The sequence below is a fragment of the Lithobates pipiens genome, unplaced genomic scaffold, assembly GCF_037356315.1.
Source record: "Lithobates pipiens isolate NorthernLeopardFrog02 unplaced genomic scaffold, aLitPip1_a1.2 Scaffold_11, whole genome shotgun sequence".
In the NCBI taxonomy this organism is placed as follows: domain Eukaryota; kingdom Metazoa; phylum Chordata; class Amphibia; order Anura; family Ranidae; genus Lithobates; species Lithobates pipiens.
This window is the reverse complement of record NW_027507696.1, coordinates 5774468-5790876: the sequence shown is the minus strand read 5'-3', so window position 1 is coordinate 5790876 and position 16409 is coordinate 5774468. Positions and strand designations below refer to the sequence as shown.

The 16409-nt window shown below is 41.8% G+C and overlaps 1 protein-coding gene across 1 annotated transcript in view; it reads left to right on the top strand.

Annotated features, from left to right (window-relative positions):
- NOTCH1 (notch receptor 1) overlaps positions 1 to 9625 on the top strand; it is a gene marked incomplete at its 5' end in the record, with an annotated part of 48766 nt that extends 39141 nt beyond the window's left edge. The window contains 8 exon segments of the mRNA XM_077468257.1: positions 686 to 834; positions 1409 to 1628; positions 1798 to 1888; positions 3134 to 3299; positions 3774 to 4072; positions 5504 to 5651; positions 5750 to 5847; positions 6721 to 9625. Of these exon segments, the coding sequence (XP_077324383.1) occupies positions 686 to 834; positions 1409 to 1628; positions 1798 to 1888; positions 3134 to 3299; positions 3774 to 4072; positions 5504 to 5651; positions 5750 to 5847; positions 6721 to 8130 (2581 nt within the window).
- Between the last annotated feature and the right edge of the window lie 6784 nt (positions 9626 to 16409).

The window sequence follows — 16409 nt, the reverse complement described above, 5'->3', positions numbered from 1 at the left end:
TGATTTTGCTGCATTGCTTCCCCACAGTAGTCTGTCTCTCGCCCTCATGCTTCTCCTACAATGCTAAAATTTCACAGCCTACCAGTGGAATTGGGAAGGACTGGGATTACTGGTGGAGTCATTTCCCCAGTGTAAACATGACACTAGAAACCTGGCAGCGGTTCTTACCCTCTCCCGTACTATCTAAAAGTATTAAAAAAAAAAAAAAAAAAAAAAAGTGTATGTCTTAGCCCTTGTACACACAGTCGGACATTCCGACAACCAAATCCGATGGATTTTGTCCGAAACTGTTGCATACACACAGTCGGACAAAGTTGTCAGAAAATCCGATCGTACTTGACGTGATGACGTTATTTCGTTAGGACGGGACTACGTTCAGGCCAATAGCTTTGGTCTAGGAATTTGATCTGAGCATGCGTGGCACTTTGTCCGATCGGAATTCTCTACACACAATCGGACAAAGTCTGCTCGGATCATGTTGTCTGAAAATTTTATAGCCCAAGTCTAAAACTTTGTAGGTCGGATATTCCGGCGGAAACAGTCCGATGGAGCCCAGACACGGTCGGATTATCCGACAACACGGTCCGATCGGACATTTTCCGTCGGAATGTCCGACCGTGTGTACAAGGGCTTAAAATTAGAAACCGCTATGTATGACCTAACCCTTTTCCTTTTTTATCAACAGGTCAATTGTATACTTGGAAATCGATAATCGCCAATGTTTCCAGGCTTCATCCCAGTGCTTTAACAGCGCAATAGACGTAGCAGCTTTCCTTGGGGCCATGGCCTCTGTTGGGAACCTAGACATCCCATATAAGATCGAAGCTGTAAAAGGTAAGTGGGATACCAAAATAGATAAGGACATATTTCATACTCTTTAAAATCTAATGACCTAATATACCCATACTTTTTTTTTTTTTTTTTTTCCTCCCAACTGAGTAATACCTTTTCGTATACCTTCTTTTATTTTTTATTTCTCTAGATTTATATCAGGATCATTAATGCTTTAAGGGTTGGGGGGGTGGGGAGGAGAAGAGAAAATTGATCAATCGCATACATGAGGTGGTGGAAACGGTATCTATAAAATCCCACTTAAATCCTCTGACTTAACAGCTCAATGAGAGCGCAGCGATATGAAGTTCATTAATCCGTTTTCTTAAAGGAGTAAAGCAAACCTGTCTCTTGATACTGCCTGCTGGGGCAAAAGAGAATTTTAACAGTAATTTGCAATTCTGATGAGTAAGAGAAAATAACATTATTTTTTTAGTTTTTTTTTTTTTTTCTACTGAAGTACTCTTTTTTTTTTATTTTTTATTATTAACAGATTTCCCCTTCATTTTCCTTGTGTCTTTGGTGTGAAATGCAGCTTTAATGTCTGTCTTACCAAGTCTGTCCTGTTTTCCTTCAGGTGAAACTGCACCTCCGATACTCAACTCTCCGCTGTATCCTGGTTTGGTTGTTGGAGCCGTCGCTCTCCTGCTGATCTTCCTCGTGGCCGGGGTCATCGCGAACAAGAAGAGACGGAGAGAGCATGGGCACCTCTGGTTCCCAGAGGGTTACGCAGTGAAAGAGTCAAACAAGACAAAGAAACGGAGAGAGCCCCTTGGGGAAGATTCTGTGGGCTTAAAGTAAGTTATTTATTTATTTTTTAACAAAAGGGTGGGGAAAGGTGACATTGGGGAAAATGTTTGTTTATTGTCGTTTTGAATTTGTTTATTCTGTTTGCTTAATCTGTTAATAAGACCACAGCATGTTTAAAAAAAATTTTTTTACCCCCCCCCCCTTGAAAATTTAAAGGCCTCTGAAGAATGGTGCAGATGGTTCCTTGATGGATGACAATCAGAATGAGTGGGGTGATGAAGAAACGTTGGATAGCAAGAGATTCAGAGTAAGTGTTTCCAACTTCTGCAGATTGTCCAAATAGATTTTTGTTTCCAGGGACATTACGATATACAATTCTAGATATCAGAGCTAATAAGATGTTTATTAGAGGAAGTTGTGTGTTTTGTCTATTCAAATTTTTACCGGTTTTATGTTTTAGATTTACACACGTTCAGTTAAACACAAAACGGGTGTTTTTTAGTCTTTGCGTGATTGTTGGGTGGGTTAAATCACATATTGGCTGTACGTATCACTTGGCAATCTCCAGTGATGAGATCTGCTTGTCATAAATCTGCTCAACCGCTGTGGCCATCAAACATTGGTGTCACCCTCTCCTGATGGATTCTCTGTAATATAGAACAAACTTACAAGTGAGGCGTAGCAACAATGTGAGATCTTTCTTATATGGGGACGGGGGTGTTGTGTCAGAGACCTAAACTACTTGAGGAAAATCCCCCCCCCCCCTGTGGGAGGGGCAGAAACACAAACTACTAAAGGGGAACCCTAGCATTTTTGGAGGGGCGGAGGCACAAACTACTTAAAGGGAACCCTGCGATTGCTGGAGTGGCAGAGACGCAAGCTTCTGCATAGAAATGTTGACATTGTAAGCCCTTGTACACACGGTCAGAGAATCTGTCAGAATGTGTCCTATCGGACCGTGTTGTCGGATAATTCTGACTGTGTGTGGCCTGCATCGGACTGTTTCCGTCGGACCAAATTTTCAAACTTGCTGGAAATATTTTCAGACAAACTGGTCTGATAGGACATACTCCGATCATGTGTAGAGAATTCCGATCGGACAAACGCATGCTCAGATTAAATTCCTACATCAAAGCTATTGGCTACTAGCCTGAACGTAGTCCCATCGTAAAGAAATTACGTCATCACGTTCTGAAAGATCGGATTTTTCGACAACTTTGTCCGACCGTGTGTATGCAACAGTTTCGGACAAAATCCGACAGACAAAATCCGACTAATTTGGTTGTCGAAATGTCCGACCGTGTGTACAAGGGCTTAGAGTGGCACAAACACAAAGTGCATGGGGAAATCTCCCCATTGTGTACAACCTACTATGGGGGGGGGAAATCTCAAATCTCACCATTAAGGCACTTGGGGCTTCAACACAGCAGTTTTCACATACAAAGCTGTATTGTAGTTTTGAGTGTAGTTGACCTTTAAATTACCTTTAAATTAACGCTAGCGTTCTGGAAATGCGATGTCCTTTTAAATCTGTGTTTTTTGTTCTGCTAAGTTTGAAGATCAAGTGATGCTTCCTGACGTCGGTGATCAAACCGATCACAGACAGTGGACCCAACAACATCTAGATGCAGCTGACCTCCGAGCACCTTCCATGGCACCCACACCGCCACAGGGAGAAATTGATGCTGACTGTATGGACGTCAACGTACGCGGACCAGGTATGATGACCATTCAAAGTCTTTCCTCTATATCGGGGATTAGCGGACCTCCAGCTGTTGCAGAACAACTACAAGTCCCATGAGGCATAGCTAAGGGTTACCAGACCTAAGTAATTAAAGTGGAAGTAAACTCCCCTATCGTTTTCAGCCAAGGAAGCTGCCATCTTTGCCTCTGTTTAATCTTCAACTGCTTTGGTGCTGCACATGTGATTCGTTATGACACCAGCCATTGGATGGTTTGATAGTTTGGCTGAAAGCACAGCCAATGTGCAGTTAGCAGTCCCGGCATTATTTTTTAACTGTTTAAATCAATGGGTTTACTTCCACTTTAAATGTTGTCATTTGCCTTTTTGGCTAGTCACATTGGTCCATTGCATGGCATACAGTTTTATGTAACGGTCCTGTGGATGAAATGTGAAGATGTGAGTCCTGGCATCAGTCTATAGGTAACTGTGTTTTGTTAACCCATTTCAGATGGTTTCACACCACTCATGATAGCAGCATGCAGTGGAGGAGGCTTGGAAACTGGCAACAGCGAGGAGGATGAAGATGCCTCTGGCCAAATGATTTCAGATTTCATTGGTCAGGGCGCTAGCTTACATAGCCAAACTGATCGCACCGGGGAGACGGCACTCCACCTGGCCGCCCGATACGCCCGAGCTGATGCCGCCAAACGATTACTGGAATCCAGTGCAGATGCCAATGTTCAAGATAACATGGGGCGAACGCCTCTTCATGCCGCTGTAGCTGCAGATGCCCAAGGCGTATTCCAGGTAGATAATTCTATTGTATTTCATAATGCCAGGTTTATTGTTTGGGTTAAAGGAAAGGTGTATTTTTGTGAGTGCAAATTTTGAGCTGCAATTGTCATATTTAACTGACTATTTAAAAGGACTTTTAATGTGATTTTTCTGTGTTTTGCTATGGCCATATTTTTTCATATTGAGATCTGTAGAGTCTCTCTGTGTATAGAGCAGTTGGCTCTGCAACCCTGTTAATCGATGACTGACATAAATATGGGGTGCCTGTTGTCCGTAGTCACTCTAATTAGACTCGTAGACCTGCAGGGTGAACAACAGTAAATTGCAATAACTGTGTAGCTCTCTGTAGGAACCATAACCTGTGTGTGTGTATATATATATATATATATATATATATATATATATATATATATATATATATATATATATATATATATATATATATATATATAGCAAAAATATGTCTGTTTAATGTTTACATATAACTGCAAAAAAAAAAATTGTTTGCTACAATAAGACTTTTTACATTGAAGCTATGCATATCCTTATGTCTAATAGGTTTTTCAAAAGTCTAGCATTCTTCTTTAAAGAAAAGCTGTAGTGAGAGCAGTATAAAGGTTGCCGGTGCTAAATGCCCTCTAAAAACCGAATTTCCTGAATGTCTTTGTCCCAGGGGTGGACTGACAACTCATGGGGCCCCCGGGCAATAGAAGATTATGGGGCCCCCAGGCAATCCGAGATGATGGGGCCACACAGTATACACACACACAGTATACAATCACACAGTATACACATACATGTACACACAGTATACACAGACGTGTTTCTATTGGCTGAGAAGGCACTGGAGAGGCGGGGCAGCTATAATCTTGGGACTTTTAGACCAAAAGGATGTCGGTAAGGGACATTTCAGGACATGTAAATTGTACATACTGTCCCTGGTTTTACTGAGGCTGGCAACCCTGATGGGGCCCCCTAGTGGCTCAGGGCCCTCGGGCAGTGCCGAGTGGCCCAATGGTCAGTCCGCCCCTGCTTTGTCCTTAATACTTTGACTTTGTCTAGAGCAGTGTTTCTCAATTCCAGTCCTCATGGCCCACTAACAGGTCATGTTTTCAGGCTTTCCATTATTTTGCACAGGTGATTTGATCAGTTTCACTGCCTTAGTAATTACCCCAGCTGTTTCATCTGAGGGAAATCCTGAAAACATGACCTGTTAGTGGGCCATAAGGACTGGAATTGAGAAACACTGGTCTAGAGCAAGCTTACAGCATGGGAAGTCAGGACTTCCCAAAGGGCATACGTGTTTAAGATTTCTGAAAGTTTTACAAGCCTGAAGATCAGCATAACAGCCATACAATTGGCATAGCTTTCTTGTGGAATCATTGATATTCAAGTCATTCATTTTTTTTTATTTTTTTTTCGATCTTTCTTTCTGTTGAACAGATTCTTATACGGAACAGAGCAACAGATCTAGATGCCCGTATGTGTGATGGTACGACGCCATTAATCCTGGCTGCTCGCCTGGCGGTGGAAGGCATGGTTGAAGAACTTATCAACTCTCATGCTGATGTGAATGCAGTTGATGAGTTAGGTGAGGATCTGGTGATGTGTCCTCTTGGCATGTTGCAGTATTTGATTTGATGCATTCTGAGAAATTTTTAAATGATTTTTTTTTTTTATTTGTTTCAGGAAAATCTGCTTTGCACTGGGCTGCAGCTGTAAATAATGTGGATGCTGCAACAGTCCTGCTGAAAAACGGTGCCAACAAGGACATGCAAAACAATAAGGTATGAGCTGTAGAAAAACAGTGAAGACTTGCCATTAGTTGTGAATGCGGTCTGTGGTCTGTAGTGTGTGTGTGTGTGTGTACAAGCTGTACACTCACTACTTTACATTGTAGCAAAGTGTAATTTCTTCAGTGTTGTCACATAAAAAAAAAAAAAATGATTTACAACATCGTGAGGCGAGATACTGTGTTTGTGTGTATCCATAACTGGACTGGCCCTTTAATTGCCATTCAGCCTATTAAAGAGGAAGTAAACCCTGATGAGTTTACTTCCTCTTTGATTCCCTGCAAAGGTAAAGCATAATGGACTACTATGCATCGCATCGCATCGCATAGTAGTCCATTATGTGTCACTTACCTGACACAGGAGCCAGCGATGTCACCGCTGTCCCCTGTAGTCCGGCGCATCCATCTTCTCGGTGGGTCTCGCTGCTCCGCCGCTGTCATTCGGCGAAGCCGCGATGACGTCACTCCCGCGCATGCGCACGGGAGCCACCACGTGCGGCATATCGCCGTTGACGGGTGCCGCACTCAGTGCGCCTGCGCGCCACTGTCTACGGCGCATGCGCCGTAGACAGCGGTGCCTGTCTTTCGGCAAATATCTCCTAAACCGTGTAGGTTTAGGAGATATTTCTTGGACCTACAGGTAGGCCTTAATCTAGGCTTACCTGTAGGTCAAAGTGTGTTGTAAGGGTTTACAACCACTTTAACACAGTGCAATCTTTTTGTTTTGTGTTTATTTTAAGGCACCATTTTGTCACAAGAAAACAAAGTTCTGTTGTAACGTTAATAAATGTCTGAAAACATATAAATGAAAGAAATATCCAGTACAGCCATGTTAGTAATTTGAACTATCCATTATTTTTTTTTTCAGGAGGAGACTCCGTTGTTCCTGGCAGCAAGAGAAGGAAGTTACGAAACTTCTAGGGTGCTGTTGGATCACTTTGCGAATAGAGACATCACTGACCATATGGATAGGCTTCCCCGCGACATCGCCCAGGAACGCATGCATCATGACATTGTCCGGTTACTGGATGAATACAACCTGGTGAGGAGTCCTCAACTGCATAACGGTCCAATGGGTGGTCCAACTTTATCACCTCCCATCTGTTCCCCAAATGGCTATGTTGGCAATATGAAACAAGCAATACAAGGGAAGAAGACTCGAAAGCCTGGGACCAAGGCTCTTGGATGCAAAGATTCCAAAGATATGAAAGCTAGGAGGAAAAAGTCTCAGGATGGAAAAAATGGACTTCTGGATTCAGGAAGCTCTGGGGTGTTATCTCCAGTTGACTCGTTGGAGTCACCACATGGGTATTTGTCAGATGTTTCTTCTCCTCCTCTGATGACCTCTCCATTTCAACAGTCTCCGTCAATGCCTCTCAACCACCTCACCAATATGCCAGATTCTCATATTGGCCTCAGTCACCTAAATATGACTACCAAGCAAGAAATGGCTGCTGGTTCCAACAGAATGGGTTTTGAGGCTATGGCACCCCGTCTTACTCATCTCGTGTCCAGTCCCAGTGCTGTTCTAAACAGTGGTTCCATGCAGTTTACCGTGGGCAGTGCAGCTGCCATGAATGGGCAGTGTGACTGGCTGACAAGGTTGCAGAATGGGATGGTAGCAAATCAATATAATCCCATGAGGGGCAACCTCCAGCAAGGTGGCCACCAACAAGCATCGGCTCTTCAGCATGGCCTGATGACATCTTTGCACAACGGTTTGCCAGCTGCTCTGACACAAATGTTGACCTACCAGGCCATGCCAAACACGCGAATGACAAACCAACCTCACCTTCTCCAAGCTCAACAGATGCAACAAATTCAGCAACAGAATTTGCAGCTGCAGCAACAAAGTATGCAACAACAGCAACACAATCCAAACTCTGCATCCGGCAGCCATATTGGTGCTCCTTTTTGTGGAAGTGAAATGGCCCAGTCAGAAATGCAGCAGATGACGGGCAATAGCCTACATTCTATAATCCCCCAGGACACACAAATACTGACTGGCTCACTGCCAGCACCTCTCACGCAGTCTATGACAACCACTCAGTTCTTAACGCCACCTTCTCAGCACAGTTACTCCTCCCCGATGGACAACTCTCCAAACCACCAGTTACAGGTGCCGGATCACCCATTTCTGACACCGTCTCCTGAATCACCTGACCAGTGGTCAAGTTCCTCCCCCCATTCCAATATGTCTGATTGGTCAGAAGGTATATCCAGTCCGCCTACAAATATACAGTCCCAGCATAATCACATTCCAGAAGCTTTTAAATAAACTGCAAAGACTAAAACCTTAAAGACAGATTTTTTTTTTTTTTTTTTTATTTTTTTTTTTTTTTTTTTACTTGGGCAAATTTAAGACACTGGGATAGGCTGAAGGACCTTTTTATACAGTTTTATATATAAGAGAATTGAACAGTTGCAGCTTTTTTTATTTATTTATGTTCTTTTAATTTGTGACACTGCCCTATTTTTATTTATATATTTTTCTTTTTTAATTTGTAAAGAAAATTAACCTTTTTCTTCCATTTTTTTTGTATTGTAATATATTATTGCCTTTTAGAAATTTGATTTTTTTTTATTATTATTTTTTTTACTGGGCAGAAATTTAACAGAGATTCCTGATATAAAAAAAAATTGCTATTTATTCTGTATTTTTTTTCCCATGAGTCAAAAACAACATGGCAAAGCAATATCTTGGACATATATACATAAATATATAAAAGAAAAGAGTGTACATGTTTATAAACTGTAAAAAAAAAAAAAAAAAATGTAACCATGTTTTCTTTGACTTTTGTGTTACCTATGGATTTTTATCAACTTTTCCAGTATTATGGCAGGTTGTCAAGTAAACTAGAATGTCTTTTCAAATATTTTTCTCATTTTATAAATACAGAAAAATAGTTGTCACAAAACAAAAACTATTTCTGATTGCGTTTTGGACATGCTGCCAAGTAAAAAAAAAAAAAAAAAAGAAGAAAAAGTTTGCATCAGACAAGTTGGTTTGGTGCCCAAAATAAATTTTCAGTTTTTTTTATTATACTGTAAATTGTAAAGAGCAAAAAATAGCACAATTTAGGAAAAAAAAAAAAAAGGACTAAAACAGGTTGTGTTTGTCACCTTTTTGAAATGTGTATCATTTAATTTTGTTTTATGATGGGTGTCGTCATTTTCTCGAAGCTCTTGTCCCTCCGATTTAGGGCCGGCGCCTCGGCAAGACAAACACAAGACAAAAGTGGTCTTTGGTACAAGCCTGTGGCATGAGAATTTCTGTACATAGATCTATGGTAGATTTTGTTTAAAAAATCTTTGTGAATGTCCTGATTTTTATATCGCGTATCAGGTTGGATGTGCTCAACACCTCCCTGTATTGAAGAGGGGGGGATGTCCAAAACCATTACTTCCAACCCAAAGACTTTTTAACCATCAGATGCTAATTTCAGCAAATACTTTATTACTGTGACAAGACCTTCAGTTGTGTCTTTTTTACACCGGATCAGTTTATTACATTGTGTACAAAATGCAAATGTTGGCAGCAGTTGTACTATGTCCAATCTCTTCTACACGTCTGATGTGATATGTTGATAAGTATCAGGAGGACCAGGGGTCATATTGTATAAAAGACAAAGAATTAAATTCTAGATTGTAGTGCAGAAAAAAAAAAAACAAATGTATTTACCTGCAAAGTTGTAGTTTGCAAATACACTGTATTTTGTTTTTAATATGCTTTGTAAACGGATGTTTGTTATAATAAAAACAATCTAAAACAACATTTTGGAGAAATGTATACAGAACTTTTTGCATTATAGAAAAGTTTTTCTTTTTTGTTGTTTTTTTTTTTTGTTTGTTTTTTTTCCCCACCTGCATAGGAAAAGGCATAATGAGCTAGTGTGCACCGCATACTAGCTCATTATGAAATACTTACCTTAGAACGAGGCCCCCCGACATCTGGTCCGATCCACGCCGAAGGAGCTGACATGTTCCCTCTGCGTTTCTTCCCGGGTATCGCGGGTCCGGCGCTGTGAGTGGCCGGAGCCGCGATATCGTCACTCCCACGCATGCACGTGGGAGATTTCTTTCCGGTGTCTGCCGGGCTTTCAGCCGAGAATCCCCAGCGCGCATGCGCCGCTGCAGTCGGCGGCGCATTGCCAGGGGAATATCTCCTAAACCGTACAGGTTTAGGAGATTATTTTTTTTTTTTTTACCTACAGGTAAGCCGCCTTTATAGGCTTTCCTGTAGGTAAAAGTCCCAAAAAGGACTATACAACCACTTTAAAGCAATAATGGAACAAAAGTATTTGGCACTCTGAAGCAGTTTCCAAAAAATCTGCCTTTGCTCAACAGCCATAAATGCACCAAAACAAATTTGCATCGTCACCAGGGCAGGACTTAGGGCGGTGGGGGCCCCCTGGGCTTGACTCATTTCGGGCCCTACCTTCTATACATTATCGGATTTATCAGCATATAACACGCACCGGCGTATAACACGCACGTGAAGTTTAGGAGGGGATGTAAGGACTACTTTGTAATAGAATAACAACCTGTTTCTGTCTTCCAATTGTGCTCCTGCATTGTCACCCTGATACTGGCTTCTAGGTGAGACTACAAGTGTTTGGTTGCAATAAAGAACAATGTAATTCGGCAAAACTGTGTAAGGTAGTTGTGCCACATCCAATAATAAAACTACATCAAGAGGACCCCTAATGGTGGACTTTACTGACACGTACAATCAAAAATTACAGATCAAAAACAATTAACTTTTCTTTATTGAATAATATAGTATAAAATCAGATTAAAAATATACAGTTGATACATATCATAAGAGTTTGTAACAGTAACGAAACGCATTACTATACAAAATCAACTATAGAGGTGATCACCCTACGCGTTTCGGAGCCGAAAATAGTCTCCTTCTTCAGGGGTGTAAGTGCGACATAGGATATAATTATGACCAAGTATAGTAACAGTTGAATGTATCTCACAGTTTGAATTAAAAGCGATGAACAATACTGCATGAAATATGTGTCTTGCCAGTACCCAAGGCTTCCCAAGGGGGAAAGGGGAAAATAGTAGAGCAGTAACGTGTCGTTTAGTAGTTCGGGTTGCTTAGTCTCTTATTATTGCCCAAGGCAAAAGAGATCCCGTATAAACATCCCCTGAGAGACCACTGCAATGCAGTGAACAGTGGAAAGACCGAGAGCGTCCCGCATGTAAATTCTGTGGGATCCGCATGTAAAACCCCATAGATTTTACATGCGGGACGCCAATCGGACGATCCGGTGCTCTCTATCTTTCCACTGTTCACTGCATTGCAGGGGTCTCTCAGGTGATGTTTATACGGTATTATAGGTAGTACTCACCCTATAATAGAGGAGGGTGTTGTCTAAAGATAACTGCTATGGAATATGAAAAATATGAAAAATAAAAAAACAAAAAGACGCTACACACCAAAATGAGTAAACTACAAATTTATTTGAGCAATGGGCTCAAGATCACCAGCATAAATACCCTAACTTTCCTCATATAATCCTAACAACCGCCTGAGTCCCCCTATTAACTCATCCCAGACTGGAACTATGGACCACCCTTACAAAAAGGGAAGGATACAGTCCCAATGCGGAGCTGAGCCCATCCGCTCCGCTTTGGGACTATATCCTTCCCTTGTTAGGATTATATGAGGAAAGTTGGGGTATTTATGCTGTTGATCTTGACCCCATTGCTCAATAAATTTGTAGTTTACTCATTTTGGTGTGTAATGTCGTGTTTTTTTTTTTTTTTTTTTTCATATTCCATAGAGGTTCTACTTCAAGAATGTAAAGTGTAAGCGCCAAGCATATATAAATGTAGCTCTTGAAATTAGCAAAGCGTGAAAAAAAGAAAAAACACTACTGTGTACGTATGTATACCTATAACGGATAAATAACAACGTGACCCCAAATGTGGGGATATCACAACATGTATGAAAAGCAAAATGGTGAGTATATAAACATTGAAATCTATATATCGATGGGACTAAACGTGTAAATATATATCATAATAACAGAAAAAAGTCCCACTTTACTGTGACATGACCCCGGAAAAGGGGGTGACAAAAAAAATGTGCAGTAAACATCAACATAAGCATATAAATAATAAAAACGCTTCATAAATTAATGAAGCAAAAAAAAACTTATAAAGTGCAAGTCCCAATAAACTTTGGTGTCCACGAGCGTCCCACTTTACTGTGACCAGAGGTAATTTCACCGCAGTGTAGCTCCCACCACCTTAACCACTTCCTGACCAGCGCACGACGATGTACGTCGACAGAATGGCACGGGCAGGCATATTGGCGTACAGGTACGTCCAATATTTGATGCCGCCCTGCCATCGAGAGCGCGGCGCGCTCCCGCGCTGGTCGGGACCCCCGTGAGTCCGGTCGCGGGACCCGCGGACTCGATCGCCGCGGGCATCCCCGCGATCGTCTCACGGAGCGGCCGAATAGAGCAAATGCTGTGTAAACAACATTTGTCTATTCTGCCTAGCAACTAGTGACGCTGATCTCTGCTCCATGTGATTGGAGCAGAGATCAGTGTACACTAAATGAAAGCCCAACCCCCCCACAGTTAGTAACACTCCCCTAGGAACACTTAACCCCTACACTGCCACCCACTGGTTAACCCTTTCACTTCCAGTGTCATTTACACAGGAATCACTGCATTTATATAGCAGTGATTACTGTATAAATGACAATGGTCCCAAAAATGTGTCAAAAATGTCCGATGGGTCCCCCACAATGTCGCAGTCACAATAAAAATCGCTAATCGCCGCCATTACTAGTAAAAAAAAAAAAGAATAAAAAATTATTAATAAAAATGCTTTAAAACTATCCCTATTTTGTAAACGCTATAACTTTTGCGCAAACCAATCAATAATCGCTTATTGCGATTTTTTTTACCAAAAATATATAGAAGAATACGTATCGGCCTAAACTGAGGGAAAAAAATGTTTTTTTATATATTTTTGGTGGATATTTATTATAACAAAAAGTAAAAAGTAATGCGTTTTTTTCAAAATTGTCGCTCTATTTTTGTTTATAGCGCAAAAAATAAAAACCGCAGGGGTGATCAAATACCACCAAAAGAAAGCTCTATTTGTGGGAAAAAAAGCACGTCAATTTTGTTTGGGAGCCACGTCGCGCGACCGCGCAATTGTCAGTTAAAGCGACGCAGTGCCGAATCGCAAAAAGTGGTCTGGTCTTTGACCAGCAAATTGGTCCGGTCTGAAAGTGGTTAAGAAGCACAGGCTTACCAGATGGACATGACCCGAATAGACATATGCCTAAGGGGTCAGTGATAGCTTGTAATCCCAGCTACTGCAACTTTAGATTCAGCATTCCACCATAGGGGGAGTCCAAACACAAATGGTTCATTCGGTATGACAGGCTGCGTGTAATCACCGTTTTTGTATATATATAGACAGCTCCGGCAACAGTTCAGGCATGAAAGTAAAAAGGTAGAGCCGACATGGCGTAATAACGTTTTTCAAAAAATGGTTTTAATAAAAATAAAATATCAAACTCCCATTTCCATTGTGATCAATAAGCATGTCAGAGGGAAAAATAGGCAGTGGCGGAGTCCATCCGACGCGTTTCGACCTACAGGTCATCATCTGGGGTGAATAGCGGTTCTACTGAATGGGGCAAATAGAGTAATGATTGAGTGATAATGGGAATAGCACACACCATTCTCATGGGAAACGAAATCTTTGGAAGAAAGTGGCTTGCCCAACACCTTGTCTTACCAAAATGATATCCTGTTGTTTAAGGAACTCATAAGATTGACCTTACTTCTTTATCTTCGAGACAGTTTAAAAAGATTTCAATTTCATTCTTGCTCTGCACTTGCTGACCACTTCCTGTTGGATGTTTTGTATCGGGCGTTGTGTGTCATTTCCTGTTTTGGTTGCTGTCAAGCTGAGTTCTGTTTTTAGCCGAGTTGATATTACTGGCCCTATCAATTGCTGCTAGAAAGACAAAATCTTTGATCGTGTCAATTTGTGGACGTATTGTTCTTCCTTACAGGATACAGCACCTGCTAATTTGACTTTACGGTCCGCTCGAGATCCGCAGCATGTAGTGGGTCATTGTGCAATTAAAAACGTCACAGAACTTTGGTGCTTCGATGCTTTGATGTATTCTGTCGGAATCTGAAACATCCTGTTTTGGGGAAGTGAGCCACAGGATTGATGTAGAAGGGGATGTGTATCAAGTGATGCAACAAACAACCAGGGCAGTGATGGCTGCATCATACTCAATAACACATTGTACATCTCAGACTTAAAGAGGAAGTAAAGGCTAAAAAAAAAATAAAAAAAATAAAAACACACCCTGTAAGGCAAAGGCATAATGAGCTAGTATGCATAGCATACTAGCTCATTATGAATAACTTACCTGAGAACGAAGCCCCCGAAGCGGTCCTCCGTCTTCATCTTTGCCGCTGCCATGTATCCCGGAGCGACTTCCGGGTCTCGCTGCTCTGGCGCTGTGATTCGCCGGAGCCGACACTCGCGGAATATCGGCGCGATCTGCGGCCTGCCCAGTGCGCCTGCGCGACGCTGTCTACGGCGCATGCACCGTAGACAGCGGTGGCTGTCTTCGGGTAAATATCTCCTAAACCGTATAGGTTTAGGAGATATTTCTTGGACCTATAGGTAAGCCTTAATCTAGGCTTACCTGTAGGTCAAAGTGGTTTGTAAGGGTTTACAACCACTTTAAAAGAACCTGAAAATACTCAAAAAAGGTTATCTACTAAAAAAAAAATGTTTATAAAGCAGTGAATGTGAAATTCACTGCAATTGATTCAATAATTGTAATTGCACCAGGAAAATTCATGTATAGTGAATCTTTTCGTGAATGTCACATTTACTGCTTTATAAATATGCCTTTAATGTATTTTTTTTTTAAATTCTTTTAAGAAAAACTTTCAGAATTGTACAATATAGCCAAGATCCATACATATGTTACATAACCAGAAATCTGCAATCGCAAAGTATATTACAGTCACATAGGGGGTTATTTACTAAAGCGGAAGAGTGCAAAATATGGTGCAGCTCTGCATAGAAATAGAAACCCATCAGCTTCCAGTTTTTATTTTGTCAGTTTAAACACTTGAGATCCGCGCTAGAGCCAAATGACGGCTACAGCGCGGATCTCCTTTTCCGGGACGACGTCAATAGACGTCGTCCCGTGCACGAGCGCCCTGCGTGCCCCCTGAGGGGCGCGCTCTGTGATCGGCGAGTCTACGAGACTCGCCTGATCACCGATCCGTGCAAGGGGTCGATCCCGACCCCTTATCACGTGATCAGCTGTCAGCCAATGACAGCTGATCATGTGATATAACGGAGCCGGTAATCGGCTATTATTCCTCCTCGCGCTGACAGCGCCAGGAGAAAAAAAAAAGCCGATCGCCGGCGGCCGTGATCGGGACATCAGTCCCGATCATGGCCAGCCCTGTTAGTGACCACCTGCCCCCTGCCAGTGCCACAAAAAAAAAAATAAAGGGCCACCCAGCAGTGCCCACAGTGCCACCCAGCAGTGCCCACAATCTGCCTCAACATAGGTGCACCCCAGTGAAACATATCCGTGCCCATCAGTGTCATCTACAAGTGCCCAGCAGTGCCACCTATCAGTGCCCATCAGTCCCATCTACCAGTGGTACCTATCAGTACCCATCCATGCCACCTTATCTGTGCCCATCAGTGCTGCCTTATCTGTGCCTATTAGTGCCGCCTTAACTATGCCTATCAGTGCCCACCAGTGCAGCCTATCAGTGCCCACCAATGCAGCCCATCAGTCCTGCCTCATCAGCGCACTTCAATGAAGGAGAAAAATGGCCCGTTTGCAAAATTTTATAACAAACTATTAAACATGATTTTTTTTTTTTTGCATTTTTTTTGTTTGTTTAGCAAAAAATAAAACTCCCAGCTGTAACTAAATACCACCAAAAGAAAGCTCTATTTGTGGGAAAAAAATGATAAAAATTTCATTTGGGTACAGTGTTGTATGCCCGCGCAATTGTCATTCAAAGTGCATCAGCGCTGAAAGCTGTAAAATTGGTCTGGGACTGAGGGGGGTTTAAGTGCCCAGTAAGCAAGTGGTTAATTGAACAAGCTGAAGTTAGAAGCTGATTGACTACAGCGCACAGTTGCACCAGATTTTGCACACTCCAGTTTTAGTAAATCAACCCCATAGTGAGATAATGAACATTATTTCCTTGGAAGCATACTATAAATCACAGTGAGTACGATCTGAAAGAACACAAGGAGTTATATAATTAAGCACCATACAATTGTTACGTAGTAATACTGCTACAAAATCTCTTTATATATTATAATTCATTTTTTATTTAGCCTCCAAGCAAGTAGGTAACATAGGAAGCTGCAATAATGAATAGTGGTGTCATCCCAGTATGGTATGTTTGTGTAAATGTCAGGCAGGGCTGGTGCAAGGATTTTTGACACTCTAGGCGAAACCTCATTTTGTTGCCCCCATTGGCTCCACCCCTAACTCTGCCCCCT